The sequence below is a fragment of the Hyperolius riggenbachi genome, chromosome 8 (genome assembly GCF_040937935.1).
Source record: "Hyperolius riggenbachi isolate aHypRig1 chromosome 8, aHypRig1.pri, whole genome shotgun sequence".
Taxonomy (NCBI): domain Eukaryota; kingdom Metazoa; phylum Chordata; class Amphibia; order Anura; family Hyperoliidae; genus Hyperolius; species Hyperolius riggenbachi.
In genome coordinates, this window is record NC_090653.1 from 268,407,689 (window position 1) to 268,420,410 (window position 12,722).

Consider the following 12,722-nt stretch of genomic DNA (forward strand, 5'->3'; position numbering starts at 1 on the left):
ATAATGGCATCCTGCTGATCTTCTGGCATACAGTAAGTAGTGTCTGAGTCAAAACCCTGGAACAAGCATATGGCTAATGCAGTAAAACCTGAGTCAGCTGAGTCAGAGTACCTGATCTGCTGCATGCTTGTTCAGGGATCTATGGCTAAAATTATTAGAGGCAGAGAATCAGCATGTAACTGGTATTATTTAAAAGGACATATAAATATGGCAACCTACCATATGCCTCTCACCTCAGGTTCCCTTTAAGATAATTTTATTGGACGCAGGAAAAGATGACGCGTTTCGCTAGACCTACCTGCTTCCTCAGGTCTACAGTACAGTGTCTTATTTAGCTCACCCCCACGGACTGGGATTGCCTACGTGCGGGCCACTGTATACAGATGAGTATTCAGAGTAGGGGGTTGGAAGCATGCCCGTACCTATACTTATCTCTCCCGGCTCTGGCAGCAGGCCTTGCATCTTCCCTGAAGCTCTGAACTCCCCATGAGAATTCCAAGCTTCACTGTGGTCAAATGACAATGAATTACCTACCCTCCCCAAACCTCCCTCACATTCTTGCAGCTCCCTTCCAAACTCATTGGTTTAAAGAGACTCTGTAACAACATTTTCATCCTTATTTCTGCTATCCTATAAGTTCCTATACATGTTCTAATGTGCTCTGTCTAACTGCAGCCTTTTCTAGTTGCACAGTGGCTGTGTTATCTCTCTTATATGATCTAATCTTCTTTCCCCTGTCGGCTCTGTCGGGCTGAGGCAATCAGGCTGAAATGTGCTGTGCTGCTTGTGATTGGATATAAGCTATACACACCCTCTCCAGGCCCCCTGCACACTCTGTATGACTCACACACTGAGCTACTCTCAGAGTATCACTTGCTATGTCTTTTGTTTGTAAACACTAGATAAAAACGGCAATTACAAGCCAGGATTGCAGCAGGGAGTGGCAGAAACAGCACAGAGGGGCCCAGGAGAACATAATGAATAGAATAGTATGCTTTTTATTGTAAGAATTTTACAGTGCAGATTCTATTTAATGTGACCTGTGCGGTGACAGTACATGTTTGCAAACATATCTAGTGAGGTTTGGTAAGAGGTGAGAGTGAAAGAGCAGTTGTACAATTACTATAGCATAGAAACACTTGCAGTGAGAATATTTTGTAATAAATCCAGAACTGCCTGCCTATACTATAACAATTTTGTATCACACATAAGTACAACTGTATGACTGTCACTTTACTAACATTTTCGCAATCCTTGTTATGATCTGATATCACCCAGGTAAGGGTTATAAACTTTTACAACAAAACGTTTTGTTAAAAATTCCACCCTGGGCTTACTGAGCTTTCCAGCAAGAAGTGGTACAATGCAGATGACCTTCAAGTGAAACAATAATAGCCTATGGGAAAGTTATTATATAAAAGTTGATGGTCATGACTTGCACACAGGGCCTGGGGTTGTATGTTAATAGGATATATATACAGCTCAGGGCATGATAAGCAGTGGGAGCAGATGTGAAGGTTCTCACAGCTTCCTAGAATGAGGTCCTCATTATCTCAGACAAGGACTAAATCCTTCATATAGCAGATGACTGTCGGGTGAGTGGGCGGAGAGATCTCTGCAGTGGGGAGGTCTTGGCATAGAGCTATAGCTGAACATACAGTATATATAGAGGTAGTCCAGCCTTTGGGACAGGCTCCAGAAATGGCTCGCTGGTTAGCTCTCACCTTAGCTTTGGCCAGCCTCCTGGCAGCTGCCCATGCAGCATCGGTAAGGCACTGATATAGCAACTATGTTAACTAGTTTTGCATCTCTTACCCTAATGTTTTAAGTTGTAGACCCAACTGTGCTTTTTTCTCAAGAACATAGTTTCAGTTTGCCACTGCTTGAGGACTTCCAAAAATTTGGTGCCAAAGAACTGGGTGAATGCTAAAGAATTCCTCCTGTAAGGAGAACAGATGAAGAAGGACATCAAGTGATCGATTTCTATCTCTCTGACTGCCTGGTCATGATTATTTTGCACAGGACGTGAAAGGGAGGCATGACTGTGTACACCAGCCAGTCAGAGTGGTACAAAAAGACTACCTGATAAATTATTGATCATGGAGTTTTTTTTTATTCTTTTTTTTAAGAGAATGGATCTTCTCTATTGACCAATCTCTCTGCTCCTCCTTTGTCCTATTGGTCGCTTACTTCTCATGCATGGCACCAAGTCTTTACTTGAGCTTTTCCCACTACTTTTATAATAATAATTGCAGTATTTGTATAGCGCCTTTCTCCTGTCGGACTCAAAGCACTTGCGAGGCAGCCACTAGAGCGCACTCAGTAGGCAGTAGCAGTGTTAAGGAGACTGGCCCAAGAAACTCCTTACTGAAATAGGTGCGGGCTTACTGAACAGGCAGAGCCGAGATTTGAACCCAGGTCTCCTGTGTCAGAGCGAGGCAGAGCCCTTAACCATTACACTATCCAGCCACTTATACCTTTCTTGGTCCTGTTAAGAGGTCCCTACATGTCTTTGGTCAAATTCCAGTGTAATGAAACACCCAGCCCAGGGGTGCATGCAATAACCACTTATATGATTAAAAAATTAAATGTCTTTTACAGCGTGGATGGGGTTGTCTTTTGTCAAAATGAATATGCACCGACAAAGGTCTTGCGACAGTCATTTGATGTTATTTACATAGGATTTATCAGTTTATAAAATGTTGTTATACTCTGTGGCGTCACTAGGGGGTGCGATAGGCACAGACTGCACCAGGAGTTGCAAGCAGAGGGGATAACATCAAACTCTAGGCCAGGGGTGTCGAACTCAAATACAAAATAGGCCAAAATTAAATTCTGGGACTAGGCTGCAGGCCGACCTCAATGTCTAGTGGCCACCTCTCTCCCTTATAAAGTTCCCTGTTGTCGAATGCACCCCCCCCCCCCCCCACCCCCTACACAGTTCCCTGATGCTTAGTGGTCCTCCCTCCCTCATCTATACAATTTCCTGATGTTTAGTGGCCCTCCCTCCCCAATACAGTTCCCTGGTGTCTAGTGGTCCCCTTCCCTCTCCTATATAGTTCCCTAGTATCTAGTGCTTTCCCCCTTCCCATATGGCTTGCCTGGTGATCTAGGGCTTACCCTTCAATATAGCTTCCCTGGTGGTCTAGAGTGGACCAAATATAATGCAAAGTAGGGAAACCACCTGAGGGCCAAATCTGATGGCTCTGAGGGCTAGATTTGTCCCATGGGCCAGAGTTTGACATGTATGCGCTAGGCTAAGACAGAGTGGAGTAAGGCTATGTAAATACAGACCAGGATAGTGCCTGATGTACGTCTACCTCCTGCTCTTCTCCCTTCTGGCTGCACGCCATGCTGAGCTGCTAACGGAGTTCAGAGGCCACAAGGGCCACATGGTGATCATCTGTACATCCTCCTATTGCAAGCAATGTTACTACCTGGTGAGGTTTGAGGTTCATGGGGTAAGAGAGGGGTGACACCATGAGTTTCTGAATCGGGTGACACTAACCCTAGTGATGCCTCTGGTTATACTTAATTAACTATATCAAGTCCAAGTACCCACTGGACCCATCAGAAGCATCCCCTGGGGAACGGGTAGCACACATTTAGAACCTAGGGACTAGAGGACGCAAATTGACAAGGGCACATACCATTCCTAGGGGCGAGAAGGGATTTTTCTTTAATATATAAATAAATGTACATGTATATGATTTTTTGCAGCTGGGAGTTGTGTACACAGAAGGAGGATTTGTGGAAGGAACCAACAAGAAAATTGGCCTCATTAATCCAAGTTACGTTGATGTTTTCAAAGGCATTCCCTTTGCTGCTCCTCCAGGAATCCTTCAAAAAGCTGAGAAGCATCAAGGATGGTCTGGTACGTTTTATGAAAGCTAAGCTAAGTCATGTCACAGAATCAGGGCCAGTTCTAGCTACAGTGGGGCCCTGGGGCAAAAGTAACTCGGTGTTCCCCCTAGGACAGCCCCACCCACCACAGCAAATTCACCTCCCTGGGCTCTCGACCTGGCTGCCAGGCCCCATTCCACCACCCCAGTCACACAATATTATTAAGTGTCCATCATATGTTCTCAAAAGCATTGTTGGGGTCCCCATTATTCTCCTCCTCTTTTACCCTACAAATGCAGAGTGTACACATAGCAGAGTCTTATCTACTCCAGGCAGAACCGAGTTCTACACTCTGGACTTCTTCTCTTGCTCAGGAGGAGGGTGAGACAACTTGGGTGGCCCCTTTAGCCTCTGGGGCAATCACCCCCTTTGCCTCTATGGTAGTGCCACCCCAGCACAGCATACCCACTTTTACAGTAATTTTCCAGGTTTCAGCATCAGAAGCACTTGCATATTGGGATGTACTTAACTCCAACCTTCCAGTTATGCTTAGCCAAGAGCATTTTGGGAGACATGGCATTATTTTAAATGGCTTTAGTACTCTGAGTAAACAAACATCCCGCAGCGAATTTTATCAACAGATAAAATACTATCCAGTCTGCTAGTAATAATTGTGGGGCCACTGACACGCATAGATACCCCCCCCCCCTTTATTTTAGGATTCACCATATCCAGTGGCCAAACAGGGGCCGTATGCGCCTCTGGGGTATAGGCAACCCCAACGCCTTTCTGGCAAGCTGCACGGCTCCTCCTCTCAGTAATTATGCCGCCAATCAGGACAAGAGATGGCTCTTTTCCTGTAGAGCTCTTTTCCTCCTAGCTTTCAGCCACAGACTGAACATGCAGAGCTCTGTGAACTAAATATGTCAGCCTCTATCTCCCTCTCAGTTCGGGTCGGGTGTACTTTAAATAGCTTTAGTACAGCTAACAAAAGCACCTTGACTTGTCCAACCAATCCACAGAAGAGGATGGGAGAACTTCTAATTTTAGGCATCTCCCACACAATGGTTTGCCTAACTAGTGCAGATGTACCAATATATATATATATATATATATATATATAATTTACTTGGTCTTTGCAGGTACCCTGAAGGCTAACGAATATAAGGATCGCTGCCTGCAAGTCACCTTGACTCAAAAGGATACTCGCGGAAGCTTGGACTGTCTGTACTTGAACGTCTGGGTCCCCCATTCTGGCAAATCAGGTAAGTAGTTTGGATGACATGCAGGCAGGGCCGGGCCGAGGCAGAGGCTGGAGAGGCTCCAGCCTCAGGGCGCAGTGTAGGAGGGGGCGCACAATTCATTCAGTTGTCATTCCCAATTGTGTTTGAAGCAGAAAGAAATAGGAAAAGGGGATACATGGCAGTGACTGCAAGTCAGATAACTAGAGATTAAGGTATTGGGGAGGTTGGGGGCCCTGGGGCGCCTCTTAGTCTAATAGCAATTAGTGTGTGACGACTGGGGCGGAGGGATGGAGTGGAGCACTTTGGAGTCTCAGCCTTGGGTGCTGAAGGACCTTGTCCCAGCTCTGCATGCAGGTATGGATATCAGTCAATTTATTACTATTATTTTATTTTTATTTGTGTATTGCCAACATCTTCTGCAATACTTTAGAGAGTACCTCGAAGAAAGGGTGAGGAGGAACAAACCCCTTGAAAAAAACACACAGACAATGGGATCCCAGTAACATAATATGTCACTGCACTGAGCTTTTTGGCTATATAGCAGTGGACCTTTTATTGGTCTGAGGAAGTGGGCTTGTACGCACGAAATGCGTTGCTTGTGCAAATACAACCAACTTTAACATATACTTGATTGTGTTGTTTGAGAAGTAAGCCAGCTCCACCTTTTTGATTTTACTTTGTTGTTAACAAATTTTTATTCCATCCTGGGCGCCTTTTCACCCTTGTTTAGAGTCATAGTCATGTCATTAACTGTCCCTCAGAGGAGTCATAGTTTAGTCTAGCGCCCCTATCATAATCCTTGGCATGGAGACGGGAACCAATTTATTTATCAAAATATTTTTGTGATGTGGGAGGAAACCAGAGTACCTGAAGGGAACCCACACAAACATGGGGAGACCATACTAGTCCCATGAAGATAGTGTTGTGGTCCAGATTCGAGCTAGGGACTAAAGCCGAGAGTGCTATCTAGTTTGTCACCATGCTATGTAATTCTATCTAGACTTACTTTTAATGCGATACTAATGACATTTCAATAAATTTGCAACAAAAACATTTGGATTAATGTGCTGGCAATAAATATATGCATAGGTCAGAGATTTTGAAAAGGCTGCATCTAAGCCACTATTTTGGAATGGTCAAAGCCATTTTATTTGGTGCAACATTTTATTTGGTGGCCTAAATGAAGACATTTGAATTCTAATGGCCTCATGGTAGAGAACGTAACTCGTAGTTCAGGAGACAGGAGCCAATCCAGAAGTTAGACTTTAGGGACCCAATTCTAAATACAACAAACAGAGACAGACTTCAAAGTTAACTTGAAGCTGTGATTTTAAAGGCGTGTTTATTACGTGGCTCTTGAGATAACCCATTACTGATGAAGATAAACATAGGAGTATATTCACAAAAAATGATAAACTTAACTTGTACAGACGTAAAGATTTATGCAATTTAGGTACCGAGTTTTGCAAATTGTGAAATATACCTTATGGTGCCATCTCTTGCCGGCTTTCGTCTTGCCTGCAGTTTCCACAAACCTTCCTGTCATGGTATGGATCTATGGTGGAGCCTACCTGTTTGGCTCAGCCCAGGGAGCCAATTTTCTTGACAACTACCTGTATGACGGTGAAGAGCTGGCCCTCCGCGGCAATGTCATTGTGGTGAACTTCAACTACCGTGTTGGACCACTTGGATTCCTTAGCACAGGAGACTCTAATGCCCCTGGTAAGACATTTATTTCCAGTTTTCACCAGACAACTTTTATTTTGTAACTTTTGGATAAATTGGGGCCCAGAACCACTACTCAGGATTCCATGGCTGTGTCATGAGGACAGAAATGAAGAAGTCTCCCCAACCAGGAGACACGGCAAATTAACCTAAGGTTCTAGCTTATTTTTTTTAGGAATGTCAAGGTTTAATGTTGTTCATGTTATTTAGGAAACTATGGTCTGTGGGATCAGCATATGGCCATCTCCTGGGTGAAGAGGAACATCGCTTACTTTGGAGGTGACGCCGACAATATCACCATCTTTGGAGAGTCCGCAGGAGCCGCCAGCGTCTCATTGCAGGTAACTAGCCCAGGTGGGGAACAAGAAGCTAATGCTAGACATCAAATGGAGGCAGAATGATTGACCTGCAGACAGGGGCGTAACTAGAGGGGAGTCACAGGGGGGCTCAGAGCTGTGGGAGGCCCCAACTACTAACCATCCCTTCCTCCGATACAGAGGACTATACTTCAGAACAGGTGTTTTTGTGGCTACACTTGTTATGGGTAGTGGTGCTCAAATACCCCTTTTTAAAATTCGAGTTTGGTCGAATTCGAATAGTAAATTATTCGAGGTCAGTCGAATATTCGAGTCGAATAATTTTTACTATTCGATTCGACCTCGGAATTCGAGCTCACTATTCGAGTCGGTATTCGAGCTCATTATTCGAGCTGACTATTCGAAATGGCCTTAAATAGCTTCCAACACTTGTTTTGAGGGTGAATGATGCAAGAAACCTCTTTTTTTCCAAGTAACAACAGCAAGTGATTATGTGGGGATGTTCCTTTAAAAAAAAAAAGGTGAAAAGAGAAGTTGTGTCCAGAATTTTGTTCAGTACTGTATATACTTCTTCTTCTTCTTCTTCTTCTTTATCTTCTATATCTTCTTCTTCTTCTTCTATATCTTCTTCTTCTATATCTTCTTCTATATCTTCTTCTTCTTTTATATTGTCTTCTTCTTCTTCTTCATCTTCTTCATCTTCTTCATCATCATCTTCTTCTTCTTCATCTTCTTTTTCTTCATCTTCTTCTTCATCTTCTTCATCTTCTTCTTCATCATCTTCATCTTCTTCATCTTCTTCTTCTTCATCTTCTTCATCTTCTTCATCTTCATCTTCTTCATCTTCTTCTTCATCTTCATCTTCTTCATCTTCTTCTTCTTCTTCATCTTCTTCTTCTTCATCTTCTTCTTCATCTTCTTCATCTTCTTCTTCATCTTCTTCATCTTCTTCATCTTCTTCTTCTTCATCTTCATCTTCTTCTTCTTCATCTTTTTCTTCTTCATCTTCTTCTTCTTCATCTTCTTCATCTTCATCTTCTTCATCTTCTTCATCTTCTTCTTCTTCTTCATCTTCATCTTCTTCTTCTTCATCTTCTTCTTCTTCATCTTCTTCATCTTCTTCATCTTCATCTTCTTCATCTTCTTCTTCATCTTCTTCTTCATCTTCTTCATCTTCTTCTTCATCTTTTTCATCTTCTTCATCTTCTTCATCTTCATCTCCTTCTTCTTCTTCTTCTTCTTCATCTTCTTCATCTTCTTCATCTTCTTCTATATCGTCTTCTTCTTCACTTATTTCTCTTTTCAATTTTTTTTTTTTAAAGAAATGCAGCTATTTTTGAGCGTAACAAATAGCTGGTGGCGCACGCATGTTGGAAGCGCCATTGTATGTGCTCCCTGGCAGTGGAAACACACAGACAGCAGGAGGTAAATTCAGCAGCAGGAGGAGGAGGATGAGTGTGTGGCAGCAGGCAGTCAATGAGGCAGGCAGCGTGACATAATAGCCCTGGTACCTAGCGGTGATACCAGGGCTGTAAATAAACACAGCAGGCAGGAGGTCCCAGACAGCGGCCGTGCAGCCCACACTGTGTCCAATACACAACTGGGACAACACAGTTTTCAACCCGGGCACCTCAGAAAAATTAAACCTTTTTTTTTTTTTTGGTTTTTTTTGTTTTGTTTTTACAACAAATTACACAGATATAGCTATTTTTTGACGTAATAGCTGGTGGCAGAGTGGCAGCAGAAGGTAAATCTGTGTACCCTGGCAGTGGGAAACACAGACAGACAGCAGCAGCAGCAGGAGGAATGGAGGAGTAATTATGTGTGCAGCTATTGTTTGACGTAATAGCTGGTGGCAGACTGGCAGCAGAAGGTAATTCTGTGTACCCTGGCAGTGGGAAACACAGACAGACAGCAGCATCAGCAGGAGGAATGGAGGAGTAGTGTGAGTGTGGCAGCAGGTAGGCAGCGTGACATAATAGCCCTGTTACCTAGCAGTGATACCAGGCCGTAAATAAACACAACAGGAGGTCCCAGACAGCGGTCGTGCAGCACACATTGTGTCCAATACACAACTGGGACAACACAGTTTTCAACCCGGGCACCTCAGAAAAATTAAACCTTTTTTTTTTTTTTTGGTTTTTTGGTCTTGTTTGTAAAACAAATTACACAGATATATAGCTATTGTTTGACGTAATAGCTGGTGGCAGAGTGGCAGCAGAAGGTAAATCGGTGTACCCTGGCAGTGGGAAACACAGACAGACAGCAGCAGCAGCAGGAGGAATGGAGGAGTAATGTGAGCAGCTATTGTTTGACGTAATAGCTGGTGGCAGAGTGGCAGCAGAAGCTAATTCTGTGTACCCTGGCAGTGGGAAACACAGACAGACAGCAGCATCAGCAGGAGGAATGGAGGAGTAGTGTGAGTGTGGCAGCAGGTAGGCAGCGTGACATAATAGCCCTGGTACCTAGCGGTGATACCATGCCGTAAATAAACACAACAGGAGGTCCCAGACAGCGGTCGTGCAGCCCACATCGTGTCCAATACACAACTGGGACAACACAGTTTTCAACCCGGGCACCTCAGAAAAATTAAACCTTTTTTTTTGTAATGGTTTTGTAGTTTTGGTTTTACAACCAATTACACAGATATAGCTATTTTTTGACGTAATAGCTGGTGGCAGAGTGGCAGCAGAAGGTAAATCTGTGTACCCTGGCATTGGGAAACACAGACAGACAGCAGCAGCAGCAGGAGGAATGGAGGAGTAATTATGTGTGCAGCTATTGTTTGACGTAATAGCTGGTGGCAGACTGGCAGCAGAAGGTAATTCTGTGTACCCTGGCAGTGGGAAACACAGACAGACAGCAGCAGCAGGAGGAATGGAGGAGTAGTGTGAGTGTGGCAGCAGGCAGGCAGCGTGACATAATAGCCCTGGTACCTAGCGGTGATACCAGGCCGTAAATGAACACAACAGGAGGTCCCAGACAGCGGTCGTGCAGCCCACATCGTGTCCAATACACAACTGGGACAACACAGTTTTCAACCCGGGCACCTCAGAAAAATTAAACCTTTTTTTTTTTTTAATGGTTTTTTGGTTTTGTTTGTAAAACAAATTACACAGATATATAGCTATTGTTTGACGTAATAGCTGGTGGCAGAGTGGCAGCAGAATGTAATTCTGTGTACCCTGGCAGTGGGAAACACAGACCGACAGCAGCAGCAGCAGGAGGAATGGAGGAGTAATGTGAGCAGCTTATTTTCGACGTAATAGCTGGTGGCAGTGTGGCAGCAGAAGGTAATTCTGTGTACCCTGGCAGTGGGAAACACAGACAGACAGCAGAAGGGCAGTACACAGTAGCCCACTGTAGGTGTAAAATGTGTGGCTGCAGGCGACGTAATAGTCAAAGTGAACCAGGCTGGCTTAGTGAGCAGGAGCCAGGAGGTGGTAAAGGGTGGTAAGGCACATTAACGATGGTTCTTAGCCAGTTCATGTCCCCCTCTCACCGACAACAGGGGCCAGGAACTCGCCTTCCACCCACGCCTGGTTCATCTTGAGAAACGTCAGTCTGTCCACAGACTTGTGAGACAGACGTGAGCGTTTCTCGGTGACCACACCACCAGCTGCACTGAAGCAGCGCTCGGACAGCACGCTGGAAGGGGGGCAGGACAGCACTTCCAGGGCGTACTGCGCCAGCTCGCTCCAGATCTCCAGGCGCTTGACCCAATACTCCATGGGATCAACAGGGGCATCGCTGTCAAGCCCGCTGTAGGACCCCATGTAGTCAGCCACCATGCGGGTCAGGCGCTGGCTGTGACCGGTGGAGGATGGTGCTGCATGCACCTCCTCTCTAGTCACTGCTGCCGGAGCCTCTACAGTCCTATAGAGCTCGTGGCTGAGAGACAGCAGGTCTGTGGGGCGCTTGCTGCTGGATGCAGGCACCTGCTGCTGCCTCTGTGCTGGCTGCTGGACAGTGGGGGTGGAAGGCTGGGGGAAGGCTTCCTCCAAGCGCTCAACAAGGGCCTGCTGCAAGCTCCTTATTTGTTGCGCTGGGTCTCCTCCTGCAGGCGGCAGGAACTGGCTCAACTTCCCCTTGAGGCGTGGGTCCAACATCATGCTGATCCAGATGTCCTCCCTCTGCTTCATCTGGATCACCCTGGGGTCCCTGCGCAGGCACGTCAGCATGTGCGCTGCCATTGGGAAGAGGCGGGCCACGTCTGCTGGCACATCGACGGCAGTGCTGCTGTCCTCATCCTCCTCCTCTGCCTCGTCAGCCTCATCCTCTCTCCACCCCCGCACCAACTCAGCTGCACTGTGCTGCTCCCCCTCATCAGCAGCAAGGTCAGGGACCTCCACCAAGTCCTCCTCCTCCTCCCCCTCAGAGGTGGACTGTGCAGCTGCTTGCCGCTCCTGCTGGTCCAAGGCTGCCGCTCCCTGTTCCAGCAAAGCATCGAGGGCCCTGTTCAGCAGACAAACCAGGGGCACCCACTCGCAGACCATAGCATGGTCCCTGCTCACCATGTTAGTGGCCTGCAGAAAGGGAGCCAGCACTAAGCACACCTGCTGCATGTGCCTCCAGTCATCATCGGGGACGATGGACGGGATGTTGCTGGTCTTGTCCCTTCTCTGAGCGGCGGAAACAGTGGCCAGGGCAAGGTACTGTTTGACAGCGTGCTTCTGTTCAACCAGACGCTCCAACATCGCCAGGGTGGAGTTCCAGCGAGTCGGAACGTCAAGGATCAGCCGATGGCGTGGCAGATCCAGCTCCTTTTGCACGTCTTCCAGGCTCGCACAGGCTGCAGCCGAGCGCCGGAAGTGACGCACAACGTTCCTTGCCGTTTCCAGCAGTTCGCCCATCCCCTGGTAGGTGCGCAAGAACTTCTGCACCACCAGGTTCAGCACGTGGGCAAGACAGGGGATGTGGGTCAGGTTTCCCCTGTCTATTGCGGCAACCAGATTGGCCCCATTGTCGGCCACCACCTCTCCGACTCTGAGGCCTCTGGGGGTCAGCCAAATCCTCTCCTGCTCCTGGAGTTTGGCCAACACATGGGTTGCCGTCAGCTTGGTCTTCCCAAGGCTGATCAAGTGCAGCAGCGCTTGGCAGTGGCGGGCCTTCACGCTGCTGCTGAGGCGGGGGGTTTGGCCAGGTGTGCCGGAGGATGGCAGAGGATCGGAGGAACCTGCTGCAGTTCCCCTGACCCTGCGGGGTGGCACCACCCACTGTGTTGCTGCTGCTGCTGTGCCCGCTGCTGCTCTCCCATCCTCACCCCCTTCCACCAAGCTGACCCAGTGGACAGTGAAGGACAGGTAGCGGCCTGTCCCGAAGCGGCTGCTCCAGGAGTCCATGGTGACGTGGACCCTTTCACCAACCGCGTGCTCCAGCCCTCGCTCCACATTGGCCATCACAAAGCGGTGCAGTGCAGGAATGGCCTTGCGGGCAAAGAAGTGTCTGCTGGGGAGCTGCCAGTCTGGGGCTGCGCAAGCAAGCAGCGCACGAATGTCGCTCCCCTCCTGCACGAGCGTGTACGGCAGGAGTTGGGAGCACATGGCCCGTGCCAGCAAGCCGTTCAGCTGCCGCACGCGACGGCTGCTGGGAG

The 12,722-nt window shown here is 47.1% G+C and overlaps 1 protein-coding gene across 1 annotated transcript in view; it reads left to right on the forward strand.

Annotated features, from left to right (window-relative positions):
- Positions 1 to 1,701: 1,701 nt before the first annotated feature.
- The window catches only part of LOC137527487 (bile salt-activated lipase-like), a 44,278-nt gene continuing 33,257 nt past the window's right edge, over positions 1,702 to 12,722 (forward strand). The window contains exons 1-5 of the mRNA XM_068248003.1: positions 1,702 to 1,767; positions 3,721 to 3,874; positions 4,986 to 5,108; positions 6,612 to 6,809; positions 7,023 to 7,153. Of these exons, the coding sequence (XP_068104104.1) occupies positions 1,702 to 1,767; positions 3,721 to 3,874; positions 4,986 to 5,108; positions 6,612 to 6,809; positions 7,023 to 7,153 (672 nt within the window). The remainder of the gene's footprint in view (positions 1,768 to 3,720; positions 3,875 to 4,985; positions 5,109 to 6,611; positions 6,810 to 7,022; positions 7,154 to 12,722) is intronic.